At 36.6% G+C, this 24,965-nt stretch overlaps 1 protein-coding gene across 1 annotated transcript; it reads right to left on the bottom strand.

Moving 5' to 3' along the window:
- Positions 1-1,846: 1,846 nt before the first annotated feature.
- LOC137388398 (uncharacterized) lies at positions 1,847-24,579 on the bottom strand. The gene is made up of 7 exons (XM_068074883.1): positions 24,508-24,579; positions 13,431-13,601; positions 12,741-12,849; positions 11,846-12,550; positions 4,368-4,439; positions 4,092-4,201; positions 1,847-1,894 (listed from the first exon to the last, which is right to left on the bottom strand). Exons 2-7 carry the CDS (start codon positions 13,581-13,583, stop codon positions 1,847-1,849), a joined length of 1,197 nt encoding a protein of 398 aa, XP_067930984.1. The 5' UTR covers positions 13,584-13,601; positions 24,508-24,579.
- Between the last annotated feature and the right edge of the window lie 386 nt (positions 24,580-24,965).

The following is a 24,965-nucleotide window of genomic DNA, read 5'->3' as shown; positions in this document are numbered from 1 at the left end:
ACTAGAGGCAACACCGCTGAATCTACTAATATACAAGAAGAATTAACAAATATGCTTTTCAAAAAAGGAAGTAAATGCTATCTGCTGCAACCAAAAAGGGCAAAAAGTGCAGTGGCCAAACTTTCTCAATCCAAAATTTGGACCTACTGCACCCATTTTACTCATCGACAAACGAACAGCCCCTAAATGTGTTAGGCAGCCAACCGCTAAAGACAAGGCATTGCGATATGTCTGAAATGATGAACAAAGCACAATCGGAAAGCCAAAATTATGGAGAAAAAAGTTCGCTTGGAAATATGACAAGAACAAGCAGAAGGCATAATCTACAAGACATTACAAAGAAGAAGGGCATAACAGATTGTATTTTTGAAGATGGACAATATGAATGGAAATAGCTTACAGCACCCAGATTTACACACAAAATTGAATTAAAGGAAGTTACAAAGGGAATACATTCTACTGCTTGACGCTATAGCATAGGTCCTATACACAGCTAGATATCTATAAACAACTACCAATATACGGATTTCGACTGATTATGGGTAACTTACGTGAGAGGACACGCCAGCTCATTACAATACAGCCCGCTACTACCATGATGGAATGACCGAACTTTAGTGGCTTGGTGAGCCTCGAACGAATATATAATTATAAAAACTGGTATGACTGGGCCAAAACTGGCGAAAGAATAATTGGCATTCCTCAAACTGAGACAAGTTAGCCAAACGACGGAAAGCCATCCAATAACTGACGCGCAGTAAAACTAATCACGAATAACAAGTGAGACACTGTGATAAGACATGTCCACATAGAGCCTACTCATAGGCAAAACCAAAGACATGAAACAGAGGTGATCTTCAATGTTCATGAACTGAGATAATAATCATTACTGCGAAAAGCTGATAAAAAAAGACAAAACGCAAAGCTACCCATAGATGGCAGATGATAAAGACGGATTCATCAAATATGTTTAAGCCAAGGTCTAGCTTCACCTGAGGGTCGGTATGTGTCAGAGTTTGAAATAATAGATGACCAATAAGTCACAAATAATAATAAATTGTGGGATCATGGAACACCACAACTGCTGCAAAACATTGCAGCAAGCACTGCGATACATCAACAAGCAAACATGAAAGCCCAGGGCAATTGCAATGCTGCTAGAAGTATCAAGCATGGGAGTTGTCCAACCATCACACATAGTGCAATGTGAATATATGGGACATCAATTGAATTAGGAGTTGTCTGATCATGATAATGAAGAGCTTATGAATGAAAAACAGCACAAAATTGCTACTAAATCATGATTATTATTCACCAACACTACTTAATATGAAAGAGACTAACTGGCTACAGCAATTGCTAATGGCTATTCATGGCTATGTGCCACTCTACCGAGTGTCAAGCACAAGGAGAGGTATATCACCAATGTTACAGGAGCCAGCTTGATTTATGACTTGTTGGAGCGAAGTAGCAGTCAGCATGCACCGGATCAGCAACCAGTCATCAATGAGAGAACTATTTACAACATTTTATTTAGTATATTTGAATACAGCTTATAACATCATTTTAGTTTAGAAATGTTGTATTGTATAGCAGTAGAAAAGTATAGCATAAATGTTCATTAACTGAGATATTGTATTTTATGCAAAAAGATTAACAAAATAGCTGGGAAAAGAAAGGCATAAAATCATGATCTTTTCTTGCTTCATATAAGTTAGCTAGCTAGTAGCGTCTTAGAATGAAGATTACTTCAAAATTAATTTTGCAATGCTGCTACTATTAGTTTTTGAGTTATGGCCAGTTTTATACAATTTGTTACAGGACTTGAAATATTTTTTGCTTGTCGTCATGGGATTCCAGGATCATTAAGGAGCTTTAGCTCACCGCAGAGAATCTGATAAAGAAATTATGCAAAAAATGATGCAAGAACCACAAACAGAACACAACCAAGCAATAACCTTTGGTAGTGACTCAAGGACAAGCATAAAAATGGGCAAAAAAGGAGGAAGGAACTAGCAGCGAGCCAAAGAGCAGAGGGAAAGCACAGGAAAGAGCCAAGACAGGACAAAACTAGCAGAAGCCCAAGGTAGCCAAGGAGCCGGCAGCAAACAGTTTGCCGAGGAAATACGCAGCGGATACGATTCATCCAAAGAGGTGGCGATCCAGGATATATCTTTTAATGCACGTTGTGTATAATACAAAATAAGGTGTTAAAAGAGTTTAGTCAAATATGAAGGGTGAATATGACCATTATTTACACTTTCAGTGCCTGTGATACTTTGTTACGCTCTGGAATTTTGTGTATTATGTGCCACCTCAATCGAGTGGTTACACAACTTTTTAAACTGTTTTCAAAGTTTCCAGCAAGTTCAGTCGTACAATCAGCCTAAAGAAGATCATAGTGATGTCACAGTCCAATGAGACCCTAATTTACAAGCAATAAATTGATGCTGGAGGATGGAGAGAATGTATCTATTATATAGCCTCTCTAAGAACACCACCTTTAATCAAGAGATAATTCCTAGACTGGGCAAAGCATCAACCGCCAAACCAGTATAGAAAAAACAGTATCTCAGCATTTGTGCTAAGGTGCATGTTTTCAACCCTGCATACTTGGTATTCTTCTTTATAGTGCCAAGACCTGAGCTACATATTGGTCAAGTCTGATTGTCTATTACATCTTCAGCCTCTATTCTATTTTTGACAAAATCTTGCAAAATAGAATTAACTACGAGTCAGTCTTTAAGATTCCTGTCTCTGTAGTCTGTACCCTTGTCAGGTAGTCAGAGGTTCTTCTGACGCTGTCGAGTTGAACATGTTGACAGAATGTCCCATTGCAAGACTTACCCATAACCTGCCCACCATATGCTAGGAGACGGCACATATAAAAACATAAATCCATGAACCCACTTAAGAGCTATTATAAACCTCAAAAACTTGAACATCAAATCTGTCTCCTGTACAAGGACTGTGGCAAATGACGTTCCAGACACAAGCCGGGTTGCCGTCATTATCCTGAGGCCAACCTGGATAGTTTTTGACAAGCGCCATAGATGAGGACGAACCCTGATTCCAAGCATTATCACTTGTGGCAGACCCATGCTAACTCATATTAATCATTATGCTTTTTAATCAAATAATCGTGAGAACACAAAAGACAATAATACATGAAACATGGCCTCAAACACTTGAACATGAATCCCATCTCTGAAAGCACCAATTCTAAGACACCGTGGCAATTAGAAATCTAAACTCTCTGCTGGTTCCCTTCGTGATACCAAGGCCAACTTTAGCACTTGCGTCAGAAATGCTTAAGAACCATAGGTTATAATAAAAATTAAAGTCAAGCATTCTAACTCCTGGCTGATGCATGCTAACACACATATTAAATATTACAACTTGTTATTCAAACCACGGTGAGAACACAGAAGGCAATGTAGTCATAATAAGTAAAACACGTCAAAATTGTTGATCTTGGCAAATAACAATAATAATGATTGCATAAAGTATAACAGTAAAAAACCTTTCTGTAAAAAAAACCATAGATTATTATTATAATATAGCATATTTCAAAGCTGTTCAGCTCAAACTATGGTCGCTAGCTAATAACACACATGTTTGTGAATAGTACCCATATAACAGTGAAAGCAAGGAGAATAACTTGCTTTAATGTAGGCAGTCACGAACAACAATCGCAAGCAATGACCAAACAAAAATAAAAAGTCATGACATTCTTTACTTATAAAAAGTAATTGTGCAGCTGGAACTGAAAACTAAGTTCTTATTTCCAACAAAAAATTGCAACATGAAAATTTTTTTTGTGTTGCAAATTTTTTTGTTGGTCACAATATATATATATATATATATATATATATATATATTTACAGATGTTGATGGCATCAACATTATGGAGTTACATAAAGAAGTATTATTATCATATGATAGAAAGTCATATTAAAGGCGATGAGGTCATATGCTGGTCACGATTTGTAAATATGCAAATATATCTCTATAGTGTAAAGTGCTTGCTTACGTTATAAGCACAGCATGTAATCACTTCATAACTTCTACATTAACTGATAATATAGTACTGTCTTCTCATCATATCTTGATATTATCAGAGTGTCTCCTGATACGCACATGTCATAAACTCTTGAATCAATCCTCTCTTCTGAGTCAATAAGCCACCCAAGATACCTGCCTATAAAAAGAAGATGACTTACATGCTAATACTTTCAAAACACTCTCCATTGTGTCTAATACCTGCTTATTCTATAATCACTGCTTGTAATTATTTCATCTCTTCTACATTAACTGATAGTATAGTGCTTTGTTCTCGCCATATCTCGATATTATCAGAGTGTCACCTGATATAGTCATGTCATAAACTCTTGAATCAATCCTCTCTTCTGAGTCAATAAGCTTCCCAAGATGCCTGCCTATAAAAAATAGCACCTGAATATTATACAAGTAGTTCCACCAACGATTCCAGCAATCTCACACTTCAATTTTAAAATATGCAAAAAATACATTTTGTGAGAAATTCTTCTAATATGTATAAGAGACACCGCGATGCAAACAAATTTATTTTTTGGAAATGTTTCACAGACAGCTTATTAGTTTTTATTTATATTATTTCTCTGAGTATTCTACCAACAATATAGTTGCCAAATGTATTCAGATGCTATCTCCGTTTTCATGGTCGCTATCGAATTTCTATCGTACAATTATGTTGTTATAACCTATAACCTTAAATTATCACTACAAAAACAATGTCCAGACATGGCATATCCTTCACCCTCTCAGCTCTGATGATTTTCAATTTATTCAATAACAAGTCTACTCTCTACTTCAACTCTATAATCTACTAGTTCACTAACATGTTTCTGAACCTGCTCACATAGTGTAAAGATATTATGTTTACACAAATGGTGAAAATAAATCACTGAATTAAAAAGATACATCAAAAATAAATACACAGCGCTATCATTGTTGCATTTGGTTAAGGGGCTTGAATCATGATTGATAACACCCAATCCTACCAGCAACAACTAACACACAGAAATAACCAGTTAAAAATGTGATTGCGTCAAAAAGGTCGATTTAATGAAACTAAGACCAATAAAAGGCTAAAACATCAGCTACAATTTGATATCATTTTGCCTTTATAAACTAACCCTGGGTAGATATATTGAGCGTTTGAATGAGGCCATCTTTTAAAAAGCTTAGATTCGAGGGGTGATCCATTCGTGACGTAACGAGTGATACATGTGAAAAGAGTTCATGAGCGATAAATATAAGATTTCTTCATTAGCCAATCATCAGCAAGAAATTTTTATTTAGATCATTTTAAATATTACCGCTCGTAAACGGGTTGTCTGTGATTTTGAAGATTCTGGTTATTAGGGATATTAGTCTATTACTAGTTAGTCACGCGCATTGACTATTAGTAGATTCTAGCAGCTATTTGCATCGTCATTGATATTTAATTTACCGATTTAATTGGCATTTTTAATTTACAGAATTGATGCACCGACAAGTTTTATTGGCGAACAACAGAATTGTAACAATGCTCAGTTCAGCGAAGGTGACTCAAAGTTTTCTGAGCGTCAGGCGATTAAAAATTGGGGCACACAGGTCATGTTTAGAGCTGACAGGCCTCAACAGTGTTATGCTGCAGAGAAACATAGGAGAATGAAAGTAAATTCATCCTTAACTTTGAGTACCCTTTACATACATTCTAAATAAACAGTAATAATTTTAGTACTCATGAATATATCTACTAATAAGTAAAATTATAACTTTTTGCTATCACGAATCATCATTTCACAACTTTTTAATTGTTTCATAATTTTTTATCGTTTCATCTAGCTATAACATTTGCATAAAACTTTCTTTGGCAATTTTAGCTAGTAAATTAGATTTCTGATTAGAATTATGTTCATTTCTCACTTGTAGAAAGTGAGGAACATCGATTGATCGATGCTCATCATTAACTCTCAGAAACAAAGCTTCGGATTGTTGGCTTTGCGTACTTATGCTTTAGCTAAACATTTTTTCATTTTTAAAATTATACTCGCAATCTAAATCTCAAATTAAAAGCTTTCAGTAGATACGCAATAGAATGACATATCTATGAATGACATATTTTTGACGCATTTGTTTTATTGTTACAGAATGTTTATGTGATTCACTAAGGGAGCAGTCGTGTCGGTCTGGAAACTGTCATAAATGAGAAAGAGAGACATGAATGTGCGCTGTACAAACCATAACATGTTTCGTTTGGGTAAGCTGCAGTAGATTAATTTGTCCTATTATAAGAGCTGAAACTATGTGAATGGCCATGACTTGGATGAATGGTTTAACCTTTTCCACACCGTTCCCGTAAATCTTACGGGCTGAGAGCGCAGTCTCAGCGCACCAAACCCGTAGTTGCCCATCAGATCTGAGTCTTCGATAGGTAGTTTTTAAATTCATTTATTTATTTTAAAAACGGCACTAAAATTTTTAATAAATATTTTGAGGAGTTTTAAAAGATATCATATTACTGTTTTGAAGCTATAATTAGTCCCTTCTACGCATGTGCAAAAAGAACACGTTGTTAGAAGTTGAACCTTCTTTATGGAAAGCTGATCATCATGAACGGATGCGATATTTGAAGCGCTGCTAAAAAGATTCGTTTACAGGAAGATACTGGCTGGTTTGAAAGTGAAGAAGAGGATTTTAGACCAGAAAAATGTGAGGAAGACGATGAAAGTAAAAAAGAAAATCAACAGAATGAATTGGATTGCGAAAGTGAGACTGAAACCGCCGGTGTTGAAACGGCAAATAATGACGAATATCACAGAGGAGCTGATTTAAAACCAAAAGAATTACAGATCGCTGACAGCCTGGCAGGAGTATAAGTTTGAATTCTTAAACAGGTAAGGGTTTTTTATTATTCGAAGCTTTTTAAACATCGGCCATTATAAATATTATATCTAACGAAACGAATAAATATGGCCTTCAAAAACATTGCGATGCTTCGGAGCCTGTTGATAATAAAGATTTGGCGAGTTGTTTGTTTAGTTTTGCATGTAGGTATTCTCAAAAAGCCTACTCTGTTGCCTTACTGGTCCACATTCCTTTATTATCTACGCTGCTTTTTAATCAATTTAAAAATTGAAAGAAAATTAGAAGCAAGTTTACACTTTATTGACAATTTTGAAGACCCTGCTGGCAATAAATTGTTCAAGTTAGAAAATGTTTTTGCCATGACATGCGACTGGTTCTATCCTGTTGTTCTCTCTGATAAATTTATATCTGTAGATGAAAGCTTGCTGGCATAGAAAGGATGGCTCAACTTCAGACAGTATATTCCATATAACAGATCTAAATTTGGAATTAAGTTATTTGCTTTCCGTTGCTGTCTCTGGCTATGCGCACCAGTTGTCTGTATACATCGTCGATGAGCAAGCTGAATGCACTGGCAGCGGAGTCACTTGGTGAATATCTTTGTGCGAGTCATGTTTTGATCCTTACCATGCTAACTAAATTTATTTACAAATGGTATTTTATTTAGTTTCTGCAAATGCTTCACTGCTTTGTATTGCTAGCTTTTGTACATACATTTGCTAATCTATTGTATTAGTTGTGCATTGGTGTGCTGTATTTGTTACACACTACCATCTTCAGAGCAGCAGTCTAATCAAAGAGTTATGTTCTCATATTGTTTTGCATTCTAGCAGTCCATGATTTGCTGTTTCTGCTCATAATAAATGTTGCTTCCTTTCTTTTGCTGCTTCACCAAATGTGTGAATATAGGCTCACGACTTAATTCTTCTTGCACACAACCACTTTATCTTTGCTGCAGCACACATGAACCTGTGCAATGACTTTATATGCAAAACTAGCTGCATTACCCGCCTGCAGTAACAGATTCACGGGTAGCATAAGGTTTATTGAGAGTTGGCTTTCATACTGTAAAACAACTCCAAATATGCAGTTACATCTCCCTCTCTCCATCTCTCCTTCTCTCCCTCTTTCTCCTCTCTCCGGCTCTCCTCTCTTTCTCTCTCCCCTCTCCCTCTCTCCCCTCTCTCTCTCCCCCTCCCTCTTCCCCCTCTCCCTCTCTCTCTCCCTCTCCCCCTCTCTCCCCTCTTTCTCTCCCTCTCTCTCTCCCCCCTCTCCTCCTCGCTCTCCTTCTCTCTCTCCTTCTCTCTCCCTCTCCCTCTCTCCCCCCTCTCCCTCTCTCTCCCTTTCTCTCCCTCTCTCTCTCCCCCCTCTCCTCCTCGCTCTCTCCCTCTCTCTCCCCTTCTCTCCCTCCCTCTCTCTCCCTCTCCCCCCTCTCCCTCTCTCCCCCCTCTCCCTCTCTCCCCCATCTCTCTCCCTTTCTCTTCCTCTCTCTCCCTCTCTCTCTCTCCCTTAGTTCAACGCAACACTTGCGGATAGACAACATTTTTGGTTTTTCTGTCGGGCGTATGAAGAAACAGTTTTCGGCGTGTGCCTACTTTTGAGCAGGCGACGTATAGCTGGTCATGGCTGATGCAGGGTGACAGTAAGTCGATAGCAGCTGCTCTCTTTCTTTTCACAATAGCGTATCGCAACCCTCAGAGTACTCGTGGAAGTTCTGTAATAGTAAGTTACAGTAGGCCTACTCGTAGCTAAAAAAAATTAGTAACTCAGCTGCTGAAGGAAATGAACATGACCCACTATCACGAACAGCGGCAAATCCAACGTTATTAAGTAGTGGAGATGTGGCAATTCATATACAATACAACATCGTATAAGAAACACTTACCTTTTTGATGTGGAAATTTAGTAGGTGAGAAATGCGTTTTTCCAGTGGCTCCAAGAAACAAACGTTTACGTGACCTTCTCGGTACTTGTTGGCAGTAAATATTAATTGCATGTAAATAACTACTCATTAATTTATTTTATTTAATAAATAGTACATTTGTATAGCTGTATAGACACCTTTGTATAGGCCGCAGAACTCAGGAAGGCGCTTACCGGGGCTGCTAACCGGGGATTTCGGTTAATGCGCCCGAGCGGTGAAAGAAAAACAACAGAATCACCACACCTTTATATAAGCCGCTTGGCTCAAATCGTCTGAGAAAAGTAGCGGCTAATAGTTCATATTACGAAATTACGATATTTAGTATTCATATTAGTTCGGTTGGCTTCGTTCGACCGAATGGAAAAAGAAAGACCGCTCTATAATTTATTTACTGTTACTACACATATTAATTCAGTTCGCTTCGTACGACCGAAATTCGTACGACGATAAAAAGAAAGACCGCTCTATAAGGCGGACACTCAATCAAACAGACAGACAACGATTGCCGTTTATATAGTAGATAGAGAACAGCGTTTTTCTAGTGGTTGCAAGAAACAAATGTTCACATGACCTTCCCGGTATTTGTTGGCAGTAAATATTAATTAGATGTACTTTACTACTCATTAATTTATTTAAAGAGTAGTAAATTTTATTTAATTCACTACTAATATTTACTACTAATTTAATTTTACTACTTACTCATATTAATTAAGTTTGCTTCGTACGATCGAATCGAAAAAAAGACCGCCATATAATTTATTTATACTGCTCATATTTGGGAGTTATCGGTGACTCAATATATCGAGAAGACAACTCATACTATTAGCATATCAGTATTTATCGTCCATCCCTACGATGAATAGCAGGTTACGTATTATAATAGAGGCGTGTACTAACCGGAGATTCCCGTTAATGCGCCCTAGCGGTGAAAAAAACCACAGAATAGACACGCCCTTATATAAAAGTAGCGGCTAATAGTCCGAAAAGTACGGTACTCTATAAAGCGGACAGACAGATAGATAGACAGACAACGATTGCCGTTTATATAGTAGATTTTTACATAAATCTATAGTCTCATGAAATGCATAAAAACTCAGAGCAAAAAATTGTAACTACGTATATATATATATGTCTAGCGGCAAAGTTTTTGCAAGCTGTGTGGAGGAAATATCTCATTCTGCAGGAAAATGTCTCAGCTTCCAGATGCATATTTATTTGCAGTTTTGTGACAATTTGCACGAAAGTTGGAGCAACCTTGTCGGGTGACTGTCTTGCGCTGCTTATGGACAAGGCGTCTCGAGCATTTCTAGTGGCGCTCGCGCTATACATCAGAGCTCATAACTCCGCTTTCAATGCTCTTGGACGACTAATTTTTTTTGCAAATTGTTGTGATCATATGAATCCATGCAAGAATTATTTATACAACATTGCCAATTGCTTTTAGTAAATATAAAATACAATTGAAAATGACGTACAAAAATAAAAAAACTCGTAGCTTCAACGAATTGAGACTTTTGCAAGAAAGCAAATGCAAGCTAGCTACATAAAAAAGTATCAGCTTGTAGAGAAATTTCTCAGCATTCCTATGCATGTTAATTTATGTATCTACCTCAATTTTGATGAAAGTTGATGCAGTTTTTACGCAGTGATATCGAAGGCTCAGATCGCCACAGTAAATGCTCTGGTGCGCTGGGGAATTTCCAGCCGTAAGCCCGCGGTCGCTAAAGGGTTAATAAAAACTTTATGATGCAATGAAAATATTTTGGCTTGTAAAAATTATACAATAAAATAATATTGTTGAAGACAATGCAAAACATGATTTGCAGAACATATTGAATACATCATAGTCCTGTTGCCATCTGTGCTGAAATCTTCTCTGATAGGTGGATTTATGAAGTAAAATCAGAGCTGTATTGGCAGGTACTTCTGCATAGCTCGACTCAATTCCAACGGACCAAATATTAAGTTCAAAAAATGTTATGCTCCACCCTACTAAGCTAAAACAGGTGAGTCCACAAACTGCCAACCAGGTGCAAGAATGGCTTTAGTAATCCTTTGCCAGAATCGGTGGGTTAATTTATCTCAACGGAATTGACGTTGTTTTGCGTTTATTATTTCGGTCAACTCATAAAACCATTTGTTTTGTACTTGAATTAACTAATCGAATGTTACCAGTAATTTTTTTCTACAAATTGATACTGATAATGACTAGACAACGTTGATTATACATGACTTTTTGGGATGCAGTTGGTTTCGCCATATATTCGAACGTATTAGTTTCAAATATGGCGGCATGCTTATTTTGTTTAGTAGCTAGTTTCCGGTGTGGGCAGCAGCTGAGAACTTAGCTGATACAAAGGCCGCGATGAAATAAGTTAACTCGACGACCTAATTACCGTAGACTGGCAGAATCGCAGTCGGTACTCATATGTTTACAAAGCATTCAGAGGAAACTGAACTGATATGACAAGTTTTTATTTTCCCTTATTTGAGGCCTTTGAAACATTCATAATAATGTACATGTATCTGTAGCGGGCTTTAAAATTTGATTCTAGCCAACATGAGCAAATACAAAATAAAATATATGTCAATAGAGCCACGTAGGACTAGACTTTTATCCAATCAGTCGATGTGAATACGAGAGATAGAGACAGGTTGTATCACTCGTTACACCATTTTGGGGCAAGTCTAGGCATGTTTTTTGGCCAAGGCGTTTTTGCAGCGATCAATTGTTTTCTATTTTAATCTTCAAATATCTTGACAATGAAATCGCCTAACACAACAACCAACATATAAACTGATGGACAAAAAATTGCTTTCTTTTAAAATCAACTAAGATTTGATGCAATCACATCTTTAACTTATTTAATCATATCAATAATATGCCAACTGTGAGTTTTTTAAATGATAAATTAAATTAATTTTACAATCAGATGCAAAAAATTGTAAACAAACCCGAGATAAAAGTCACTTTTTAATCCTTTCATTTGTGACAGAAATAATCAGCTAGTTAACCATAACAATTACCAGTGTCAGCCTGTAGTATGTGTATCTCTGTCTGTTCTGAGTGCATAGGTGTTACTAGTATGTACTCCTCTTTATAGCAGGCTACTCCACCAGGATTATTCACCTCTGTACAAGTCCACACTGTCTCTCCCGTTTCTATATTAACCCTAAACACTGTAGATGTTTCACAAGAAGACACAACAACAGATTCCTGCTCCGGAGCACAGAGAGCCATTGTTCTCCATTCATCATCTTGTAGACAAGGAATTTGTTTAATAATCTGTCCATCTGTTGAATAGACTGTCAGACATTTGTTAGACTTATCAGGGACTACTACTTTATCTCCAGTTACAAACAGCTTGTTGACAAGGTCACTAGTAGAATCAGGGGGATCCCAGCTAGTGATTAGCTTACCATTCAGATCAGTTACTAAAACTTTATATGGATAAACTAGAACATACAGTCTCTCATTATACAAACACAGTCCATCTATTAACTTTTCTTCTATTGATGAGAGTGAAGTTACTGAGTTGGCTGACTCATCTATTCTATATATAGTCGGCCCACTACCACCAGCATATGTGAATGTATCGCTACAAGTAATTGTGAAGAAAGGTTCATTTACGGGTACTTCCTTCATGAGTTTGAGAGAAGTTGGAGGCCTGATTAGTTGAACACATATATCAGAATCATCAACCATCTTTACCACTGGTCTCTGTACATTAGCTGAAAGCATTAAAAAGAAACAAACACAGTTTTATGGAATTAATGCTGAACATATGAGCGTATAAAAATAACTTCAGTATAGAATATGGTTGTTCAAGGATACGCGTTTAGATATCAGCTTAAATAAATCTATCAGTTTGAAGGCTCCTGGTGCTGCCATATAGAAGTTAAATTAATATGCACGGCCTACCCTGAGCACAGAGTGACTTCTGATTGGTCAATGTCAAAGAAGGCAGATCTTCATCAATAAATCTCCTGATCTCATCATATGTCACTCTGAAGCTGTTTATGATATCAACCTATTTAATAGTATAAATATTGTAACTATTCAATGTGTGAAGTAGTATTTATAATTGATACTGCAGAATCAACTTAACCAATTAAAGTTGTAATTGTCTGACAAAGAAATCCAAATTTTAATGTTTTATCAAAACAAACTAAAAGCATATAATAAGTGAGAAGTGTAAACTTCACAGTATTACGACCACTCAAAAAATCTCTCTGGATGTTTCAATAGTTCCAGTTTATAAACTATTTTGCTGTTTTTAAAGACTGTTGCTAATAACTAAAAACAGGTTTAAAGGAATCCATAAGAACAAGTCTATCCACTGAATGGCATGGTGAAAAATCAATAACCATAACTTTTCACCCAATTTTTTTTTCATTTCATTTGAAAAAAATACTATGCATCCCTATTAATTTACACAAAAAATGTGGTCAACTAGATCTATAAAAAGTAGCAAAGACAAAGAACTACCAAATTAAACTACCGATTGCTTACAAGCAATATGAATGATATTATCAGCCAATCACAAGAGTGTGCAAAGCAATGTATAAAAAACTCACCTCTTGAAAAACTAAAATAGAAACATGTACTTACCTGATGTGACTCTTTGAACTTAGCATCTTGTAGCAGGAGTAGAGTGTTCATCTCTGTCATCCTAACTCCAATATCCCTCTCTATGAATTCTACTAACTGTTCCTTTGAGGTCCTTCTGTTGTTTACCAACTCCCTCTCTAGTTCATCGTACATTCTACGTAATTCTGATAACTATAAATAAAGGGTAGTACATAGCTGTAAGCTGAGGAGAACAGTGCATATTATATGTCCATGATGCAAGTGGGACAATTATACTGTGCATATATAATACAAGGAGCATTATAATTAATGACCTAATCAAGAAAAATTTCACTTTCGTACTAGTAAGTGTTAAGGTTTCGCACATGCAGATATCTTTTGGGATGCCAATTTGCTGAAATTCAAATGTTATGACGAATCACAAATCTCATATTATCGCATACATTTAAAAGCCTTAAATGTTGACTTGCAACAAAATTCCCATTACAGTTATTTCGAATCAAAAGATTCATCATGTCTTACTCTGTTGTGTTGTAGGTGCTAAATACGTGGAAATGTGATTACAAGCTCTTAAAAGCTCAAGAACAAACACAGTAAATCGCCGCCATCACAAAACCGACGTATATTAGAATCTCTTTCTAAAACGGCTCAAATGGGACGTAGCTGAACAAGATGGCTTCTGTTTACACTTTCACGCAACCTCATTCGTCGAAATATTTTCACAAATATAGCTCATGCATTCAATAAAACGATGTATATTGCCCTTACGCATCTTTTTCATAATCATTGTAATGATGTCACTTGAGCAATAATATCTCAAAACCTACCGTAAAAATTCGTTTAATTTTTTAACCTTAACTCGAAGGAGTGCATATCAGCCTCTGAAAAACATGACGAGTCTGTTCATCACCAGTGATAATAGGAAAATGCTGCAGAAATTGTTCATGCTGTTTGGCAAGAAGTATGGGTCACATGATCAGATTACGACTAGACGATTAGATCAAGCCGAAACAAAACTGTAAAGTAGCGAGCATCTATATTTAATACGGGCTTTTCGGTAAAACCCGAAGTGTTTGTCATAAACTAGTGCTATGAGAAGTTTAATATTGAGCTTTTTATTGGCCTTAAATTTCACGTGATCAAAAACAATAACCACAATGTTTGAATACGTCGTCAATATAAAGAGATTCCCACCTACAGAGTTTTCGTGATGGCTGCGATTAACTGTTCGTTTTTGAGCTCTTAAGAGCTTGTAATCACATTTCTACGTATTTTGCACCTACAACACAGCAGAATAAGACATGGTGAATCTTTTTATACCAAATAACTTTAATGTGAATTTTGTTGCAAGTAAACCTTTAAGATAAAATGAAATCTAACCTTAAAATGCCATGCTAGTCAACAAAGACAATACAAACTGAGTCTATACAACGCAATTACAAAAGGATAGAGCCTGGTGTTTACTGCAAGACCCTAGAATAAATGGGCAGACTAACATGAAGTGCTGATAAACTACTGACTGAAGTTCAGTTCAAACGATATGTTGAATGGATAAGCAAATATTTTTTGGCAAATAAATTTTACTGAAGGCTGTAGTTTCGTTCTATATTCACAATGCATGTATAATACATTCTAATAATATAATTGTAAAACTATATAATGCATTATATATGCATAATCATGACCTTAAAGTTGTGTTATACTGTGTTATAAGTACTCAATGTGTTATAAATACATTTAACTATTTTTCAAAATAGTTTTATTAAAATAATAATTGTATAATAGGAAATGAACATTCTTTATTAGTATTATTTTATTATTTTTTATTAAACATTCTTTTATTGGTATCATTTACCGAATCAGTAAAATATTTATAATTAAACTTCTGGCTAAACTATACTACACTATTAAGCATTTATTCTTTGCGAATTAGTCAACTGCAACCTGTCAATAGTGTTTCATTGTAACACATATATATATACAGATGATGTGAAAAACCTCGACAAATACAAACTTTTGATTTTTTCAATGTTTTTTACCATTTTTTAAAATCTGAGCAGCTGCAGATATTGACTTTGATGACTAGCAAAAACACTTAAGAAATAAATTATATCTGATTTTCAAAAAAAAATAAATCAGGCGCACGCTATGTCAATAGACTGATTAGTTGAAGTTAACAGATTAGTTAAATTAGTAATGAACTATAGTAAAAATATTCAGTTTTTGATAATTGCTGTATTGTGAAGTTTCTCAAAAAATATCGAGCTAATTAGAAACTGAAATGACACATTTTTCATATGAACTGGTAATAATTATTGCTGTGAAGGAGGTTCGCTATGACCCGTTGCTTCTCAACACTAGTAAGGACCACCCACTTTGAGTTCGTAAGAGCATATATTTGCACAATTATGTAGCTCCAATAGTCAACATCAAAAAGGAAGTACACAAAGTCATCTGCAGATCTGTGTTCCACTCTGGACATTGGAGAAACTTACTCCATTGGAATTGGTTGATGTGGCACACCCGGTCCTTATATATGCTGCCTTTGTGCTTACCATGATGTTGGTCGACCTCGTCATGCGACACATATGCTGCACTAGCAGGAAAAAATGAAAGCATAAAAAGTTCTGGACATAATGTCCCCCATCAGGATGATTGTTGCGTAACCATAAATGCCATATTTGTTCCTTGGGTGTGGTGGTAACCCAGTCACATGATCGTTATGACACATACCATGCACTACGTGTTACCTTCTTAAAAGGTTAGGTTGGCGGTTCATTTGTCTTGGTCAGTTCCAGCATCAAACCTCTCCTTCTCATCACTTTATCAGATCAACAAAATGGAAAAGCTACAGGCGCCTTTAGCCAGTTCGACCAGTCTGTTTTTCTGTTGTTTTGAAGCCGATGGTCTCCGTCTGCCTCCTTTTCCTGGCCAAGCTGGTGAGGGTTATTGTATGGGTTAGGTGTCTTTTTATAATGGATTGGGTCATTCTATTTCAGAATTTTGGCTCCTGTTCTTTTTGCTCAGAGTGAAAGTGGCTTGGTATTGAACCATCAAGTCCAATAACATTGAACAACTTGATATGGGCCATCATCTCTAGTCCGATTGCCGATCCTGCAGAGTGATTGGTCTTTGCTGAAACAAAGCAGATCCTTATTCACCGGGTGATACTCTACTCAGATGTAAGTTCTCACCGGGGTAACAACTCAAAATGTTAGGGGTTGCTCAATTACATTCGGACACCTGATCAAGCTTCCATTTGGCCAAAGCGGGTTCATATGATGGCTGCACTAACTGTTCTATTTGTTCAGCAACTGAATCCTGGAAGGAAGTTTGCTTCGAGCTCCATGGTTGGCCATCCACTACTTCTCTTTTCAGTTTCGTCTAATCCTGGTTGCAGCACCAAAATCAGACTGTAGGTGCACAGCTAGTCTTCCTTCCCAGCTGGGGTTACGCCCAAGGAGTTTGTCTGTAGCTTTTCCAAAGCTCCATATTAATTGTAAGTGGCTATGGAAAGCTCATACCTTCTCATTCCACTGACTGTTTTTCTGATTCCCCTGCCCTGAGTACATCCTGGATCCCCAGGTCTGGTCGACCAATTGGCTCATTTGGTGCCGAGATTACAAGTTGCAAGGAACTTGGTTCAACCAGTAGTCGACAATAGTACTATGGCTATTGGTCGTTTCTTTAGCCCGGCTGCTTCTTGCTCAAGCAGTCAAGCAGGTAATGTCACTTTCTTCTACGGCACCAGCAAAGAACCATCTCAGGTGAGGTCATTTCTTTTTTGGTACCCCATTGGTTTTGCAGCTGCTGAACCTACTTTATTAGCTGCTGAACCAAGAGGGCGAGTTGTCTGACTGATTTGTATCCACCCAGCCTTTAATTCACTGCCCTGAATGGCTTATGGGAGAATTCTAGTTTTTTATCTGGAAAAACTCAGTGCTATCACACTCCATATTGGCCAGCCTGGGTGTGGATAAATTCAATAGTGCATAGTGTCCATAGATTTCATTGCAATCTATGGTTGTTCAGCACACTGTTTTTTAACTGATTCGCTGCCGTAGGCGCAGCTATGCGTTATTTATGGCTGACTGCCAAGGCGGATTCTCGTAACTTTCCCAGCAATTGTGTAGTAACTTAATCTTATTATTTGTTGACAACATAACCAATGATCTTTAGGACTTTTATGGTATTGACAGTGTTGTCCGAATATTTCCCTATAAAATTAGCCTAAAATCATGGAGGAGTTTTAAATTTTTGTTTAGGAATATCAAACTAAACCCTTTCCCTACCAACCATGTACAAATTCGGTTATCGTCCTAGTGCCAGCCATTTTACGGAAAATTGCCGATATTGCTTAATGATATATATACAATATTCTTGCAATTTTAAACTCTATCTAGAACATTTTTGTTGCATATTCTATTTTGCCAACATTTTAACCAACATTACTATGCAACAGATTCAATGTATCTATACTTTGTGCGATGATAAACCTATGTGAAGCTACAATCGCTGCGAAGCTAATACGGTCGTCCACAATGTTCCTTACTCTTACAAAACTATTACTTTCACCACTATCAGAGACAGTGTTGCTACTTTAATTACCTGTATACTCACGGAAATCTGAATCTGAATTGGCTATAATGTCATCAACACAACTAACTACCTGTTTTCTGACTCGCGCTTACTTAACAAAACTTACACAAAAAATGTTCGTTTCTAGGTTGGAAATTCTCAAACAAAAATTTAAAATTGCTTCATTGTTTTAGGCTAATTTCATAGAGAAATCCCTGGACAACACTGTCAATTTCATAAAAGTCCTAAAGACCGTGGATTATGTTGTCAACGATAATAAAATTAAGTTACAACGCAATTGCTGGGAAAGTCGCAAAATGCGTCTATGGCACTTGACCCTAAAAAACGCATAAATGCGTCTTTGGCAGTGAAAGGGTTTAAAACAAACATTTTTCTTTCTAACGCTCGAACTATTTAGTGTCATTATGACTTTCGTAAGTACCTCCCGACTTAGAAAACAGAGAATTACTCATGCTGATGACATTATAGCTGATTCAGATTTGTGAGACTACACATGTAATTAAAGCGGCAGCACTGACTCTGGTGGTGGTGAAAATAATAGTTCTGTAAGAGCAAAGAACATTATAGAGGATCATTTTAGCTTTGTAGCATTCATAGGTTTGGCAATGCACAAAAGTATAAATACATTGAATCTTTGCAGACCATTATTTTTTAACATGTTTGCAAAATAAAATATATAAAAATGTTCTACATAGAGGTTGAAATTGAAAAAAATTGTATAAATATTTTGAAGCAAAATCGGCAATTTTTGGTAAAATGGCTGGCAGTAGGCAATTAGTTAAAATTGTACATGGATTTCAGTGAAAGGGTTAAACTGGTGAGCCAGTAGACGGGTACTCAACATAAGGATCAATCTTTCCAAATCATTAGACGGATGATCGATGCCTCTCTCCACGCTATGAGGGCCCCTGGTAGACATGACGGTGACTATTGCCTGGCGAGCTTGCCCTTACAGAGGTTTAGAGGAGAAGCTGCCACTTTTGAAGCGGCTCAGCCTCCAGAAGTCTGGCACTCATTATGACACTCCTTTCACATTGGGGCTCCTTTGTTACTACCATGCTAAGAAAGTATTAAAAAGCTCATCCAGATGTTCACAGGTTGGTGTTAACCAGGGATTAAATCTTTCACAGCAGCACAAAATTCGCTATTCCGACTAAAATAATTCAACCAGATTTTCAAAAAAATTAATACACGTCTAGTATTTATGCAATATCTTGAGAATCAATGCATATATTATTGTACTGAAATTCCTCTTATTTAGAACAAAATTCTCTACAAGATAAGTATAAAATTGTTTAGTGAATTTCACTCTCGCAAAATATCTGGTGCTTCCTTTGCATTGAACGAACGCAGTTGAATTTCTTATTGCTATGACGATGGCGATCTGGTTTTCATGTTTAAAAAATAATTACAAATGAAAATGCTTGCTGAGAAAAAAGATTTTCAGTTGGTTGCACCTGATCGGCAACAAGGTTGTTTCGTTGGAGACCAAATATGATTAGTCTAGCTAATGTGCAGGCTTCGCAATGAAAAGAAACGTGAAACCCTATTCATAAGCTGATTCATCGGCTTATGGGCGATACTCCTATTACTATGATAGCCGATACATCGACTTACGGCAACGAAAGGGTTAATGAACCCCATGAATGCCACCGGTGCTGCATGTGTAAAAGTTTTGGTGTAACAATTTAGTTCTACAGTGTAGTAAGATTCAGCGGTTTCAATTTCATGATAACAAAATATAAACATCAAGTTAAAGTGTCTTAAAAGGTAGCGTAGCAAAACTTGAAAGCTCCTAAATGAATGATGCCCAGAACTAATGAATAGTCAAGCTCTGACTAGACCTCATATACACGAGGGACTGGGTGGTCTTGCCGTTTCTGGCCAACACAGTTCAGCCACTGTGGATCTCTTGGACAGGCTGGGCCGAGTTGTTAACATCTTAGTTTGACTTGGCAGACGTTTGGTCATACGGTGTCGTCTCTTGGGCTAAGCAGAAATCGGAAAAAAATCTGGCCGCTTTGCAGTTGATGATGTAATCGTAAAACTGTAGCTATGGATGTGCTTATTGCATTGAATATATTTCGTACATGATATTGCAACTCGAAACATGAATTTCTATTTGCGCAATTGCTGATTTTTGCCTAGTCATGAAAATAGAAATGTAATTTACAGTCACAAGACAAATATTATTGCTGTTGTAAAGAGGATAAACGTGTAAACAGTTATAACTTCTGACTTTACATGTGAATCTACATGTATGTTATGAGTGATGTTATGATATCTTCATACCTGTACACCCTTGTCATAATTAGAATGTTTTCAGCATTGTTTGGTAAATTGCTCAATGTTGGCTTTTGTAAGGCCTAATGAAACGGTCCTATCTGCCAGCTTATTTCTAATCCTGTGTAACAGTATAATAAGGTGTTGAGTCTTTTAAAGGTTGACTTGCAACAAAATTCACATTACAGTTATTTGGTATCAAAAGATTCGCCATGTCTTACTCTATTGTGTTGTAGGTGCCAAATATGTGGGAATGTGATTAAAAGCTCGTAAAAGCTCAAAAACGAACAGAAAATCGCAGCCACACGAGACCGCCCTAGTTTGGATTCGTTTTCCAAAACGGCTAAAATGTGACGTATGTGTGCTAAAACGGCTAAAATGTGTGCGAGATAGTTTATGTTTACACTTTCATGCATCCTTATTCGTCGAAATATTTTCACAAATATACTTCACGCTTGCAATAAAAACCATGTCTATTGTTCTTACGCGTCTATTTTATCGGCATCGTAATGCTGCAACTTTGAGCACTGATATCTCAAAACGTAGCATAAAAATATGTTTAATTTTTTAAACTTAGCTTGAACGATTGCATATCATCCTCTGATAAAAATGATGAGCATTTTGGTCCGCTATGATGGTCGAAAAATGCTGTAGAAGTTGTTCGCGCCATATGGCGGGAATTGTAAGTCACATGATCAGATAATGTTAGTTTCAGTTCAAGTTTTATCTATCGCAAATAACAGATACGCTTTCTCGTCCTAAACTTGTTAATTTCAATTCGTCATAATCTCTAACGCGCCACATCGTGTTTGTGCAGCTGGCAAGCTGAGAAGCACCTTTTTTCTAAGCCAAGAGCAGAGAAAAGACCAGACCTTCACCGGGCGTGGAGCAACTGGGTGAAGCTGGATGTGACAAACTTTATTTATTCGCCTGCTCACTCTTACCTTTGTTTTCGCCATTTCAAAGACGACATGTTTTCTAACTTGTTTGCATACTCCACGTTCCACCAAAGCACGTGAGTAATTTATTTTATGAACCACTTGTATTAGTAGTTGTAACTCGGGTTATTTTCTAGTATTCTCGTAATGCTACTGTAATAATCTATATTTAATATTACATTATTAATGTCATTTAATTGTAATATATGATATTATTAGTATTTTATATTTTTAATTACGTGTATTATTCTTATTATAATAACAAAACTATTTCATACTGCATATCTATCTGTAAAACGTAATATATTAATCTATAATTGATAAATTAATGTTATGTTTCACGGTTAATTTCGCCAAATTTTTTAACCCCACTCACTTATTGATATGTTAGATATAATAGTTATTGTCATTTTCTGGTATCATCGTTAATAGCATATTAGTATTATTAGATGATTATTATTAGTATTAGATGATGAAGAGTTTGTGCCAACCACTGAAGACTGGGAAGAGTTTGAGTGCTATGTTGGCCAGCGTCAAACTCTCTCCAATTACATGTAAGATAGAGTTGAACTTAACCAAACTTGACAAAATCTAAAGAATATCCATAGAGTTATCACTCACATTTTTATGTTTACAATATCATGGATTCTGATAAGGTTTTGTAAAATCTGTGTCATGATTGCATGGCTATATATTTATTCTTTTTCTGATCAAGCAAATATGATATAATAACAGGAAATTATGTTGTACAAATCTTATTGCAAGTCAACTATTGTGTTGTGATTTCAGACCAAAATCCTCCTTCAAAGTGGAGAAAATAATAGTAAGTGTGACAGCACTCCAGCGACTATTTCACTGTCACACCTGAGCCCTTCCCTGCTCATTCACGATGGTGTGAGAAGGCGGATGGATAGAGTTCAAGGTTACATGTGCCTCCTGTCACCAATCGTACACTTGGGAAACAACTGCCAGGGTGAACAGAGCTCACGTCATCAACCCCCTGATGGCAGCTGCATCACTCTTTTCTGGCGCATGCCTTACGCAGAACCTCCGTTTTCTGTCGCTCCTGAACATCGCGATACCAAGCCACAGCGTTTGCCTCTACCAACAAAGAGAATACTTACATGGTGTGAGTGTTATTATTTACCCATAAACTTGGAAAATGTGAGTAAAAGCTTGGCAAACTAATTGAATAACGACATTTAGAAACAATTTTTTTCTTGAAATGAAAACATGTCATTCTTCAAGCGAAATATATTATAATTTAAAATTCTGATTCTTCATCATAATATAACACAAAAAGGGGAAGAAGATTCTAAATTCTTAGACTAATGATAATGATACAAATTAATCTTGTACAATGAAGTTTTACAATATTTTACAGTGTATTGCTGAGCAGTACACCCTGCATAACGAGGGATTGGTGGCAGCAATCAATTGGGAGCTTGATTTGGCAGGTGACGGTAGATGCGATAGTCCGGGGCATTGCGCACTATACGGGGCGTACACTATGATGGATCAGAGCTGCGGTTTAATAGTCAGCAGCCATCTTGTCAAGGTAAATTTTTTTAGTAGTTATTAATACATAAACATAAAATTGCTGACCTAGCTAAATAATTCATCCAAATAATGTGAAAGTGATTGTTGGTCGTAACTTTTTTACTTTGCAGTCAACGGAGACCACCAGCTCTAACACCATGGAGCTGGAAGGCTTCAAGCGATGCCAGTCCGATCTAATTTCCCGCGGCCTGAGAGTGAGGTCCATTACAACGGATGTTGTTACAAAGGTTGTGTGCATACCGCAAGCTTGTGTTTTGGCTTATGCCGCAAATTCGTCCTCTGCGGCCTCTATCTGCCTGCTTGGTGTATAAGATTCGGGCTCTTTTCCCACCAACGGATGATAAAGAAGAGTTTGCAGACTTGCAAACAAGATTTGCAGCATAAAACAAAACACAAGATTGCGGTATGCACACAACCTTTTCCGAGCATTTTGCGATGGCTCTCCAAATGGGAATAGATTATCTACCAAAACAATTATTGAAAAACAATAATTGCTGATCATCAAAATAATCTCGATCTTTATATAATACAATCATAAAACTAATACACTCTCTACTGTAGTAAGTGTACAAGCCAAATATAATAATTCTCCTTGTGTTCCACTAGTTCAGAATATGTGTGTTCAACCGATGCATTAAATGTATAACACAAGAATTGTAGATAATGCATGACACATTAGCATAGCTTTGGTGTTATTGGCATTAAATGAAAATCCAACTCACTATGATATCACAGGTAATTATTCCACCCCAACTCAAGGGGTGGGCGCCACAAGTTCATCCACACCAGGATGCATACACAGGCATTCATGCTCCCCGTGGTCATGGAGACGATACGCAAACTCAGCATCATGGCAGCACAAACATTCAAGAAGAGATGGCATGTCTTCACAGCGCTTGCAGACACACCACTCTGTAGCCGGTGGTATTAGCTCCTAAAGAAATGAACAGATTTGTCTATGCAACCATAGCTAATACATCAGGTCGATGTTATCCAACAGTATATCAGTGCAGCACTAGGTTTAAATATTAAAATTGTTAATGTTGTCATTCGAGAAAAATCTGTAATTAGTTTTTCGCAATATGAAGCGATAATTATCATTATTAAAATCATATACATGTATATAATAATAATATTCGTTCTATCACTCTCAAGCTAAAACTATTACTACTAGCTAGCTTGGCACATAAAATCTGACTAGTGGCGGTGCTTACTTGCTGGGAGGTTTGATTCTGTTGAGGATCTTTTTCAGATAGAGCGTCAGGCTCGAAACGCCAGGGTCTTAACTCTTCAGAATTTGACATTTTTTATGATCGCAACTCAGATATGAATTGTCGAACGGAATGGCCAAGCCGAAACTGTAAAGTAGCGAGCATCTATATTTGATACGGGGTCTTAGGTAAAACCCGAAATGTTTGTCATAAACTATTGCTACGATAAGTTTGATATTGAGCTTTTTATTGGCCTTTCAATTTACGCGAGAACATCACGTGACAAGACAATAACAAAACGGCGCGAATACGTCATCGAAATCAAGAGATTCCAATCTACGGCGGCTTTTTGTTTTTGAGCTTTTAAGAGCTTTTAATCACATTTCCACATATTTGGCACCTACCACACAACAGAGTAAGACATGGCGAATCTTTTGATACCAATTAACTGTAATGTGAATTTTGTTGCAAGTCAACCTTTAAGTAACCATTAGATACAGCATCTACCTGTGTATCTCTTGAGTTGTGTAACTGATCAACAAGTTCTCTGGTCTTTTTTTCAAAGCGTGAGAGTATTTTGATACTGCGTTTGAGAAGGCTGGATAACTCTCCGTCTTTAACCCAGGCCTCAGTTTTCACTTTATCTTTTTTATTTTTCAGTAAATTCAGCAACTTCTCAAGTTTGATGGTAGAATGTGAAGAGCCTGTAACAGACAAGTTGAACCAAACTAAAATCAAATAGCAGCAGAGTTTAACAAAAAAAATAATCAAGTACGCAGCGAAGATAAGAATATAGACAGAAGGAATCATTTGGCAACTAAAAATCAATTACATATTAGATTTGCATATACCTCGATATATGTCTACATGTATCAGTATATATATATATATATATATATATATATATATATATATATATATATATATATATTAAGGTACACCTTATCCACTTGTAGCTTTCAATG

The sequence above is a fragment of the Watersipora subatra genome, chromosome 2 (genome assembly GCF_963576615.1).
Source record: "Watersipora subatra chromosome 2, tzWatSuba1.1, whole genome shotgun sequence".
NCBI classification, from domain to species: domain Eukaryota; kingdom Metazoa; phylum Bryozoa; class Gymnolaemata; order Cheilostomatida; family Watersiporidae; genus Watersipora; species Watersipora subatra.
Note: the sequence above shows the minus strand (reverse complement) of the source record. Positions and strands in the feature narration are given on the sequence as shown.

Excerpts from the sequence above, each read along its gene's own strand:
- LOC137388398 (XM_068074883.1), bottom strand. The coding sequence starts at position 13,583 with ATGTACGATGAACTAGAGAGGGAGTTGGTAAACAACAGAAGGACCTCA. Across the intron at positions 4,440-11,845 it reads CATACTACAGGCTGACACTG|GCAGGCATCTTGGGAAGCTT; the intron begins GTAATTGTTATG and ends TATTTTTTATAG. Across the intron at positions 1,895-4,091 it reads CAAGATATGATGAGAAGACA|ATTCTCTGCGGTGAGCTAAA; the intron begins GTACTATATTAT and ends TTTCTTTATCAG.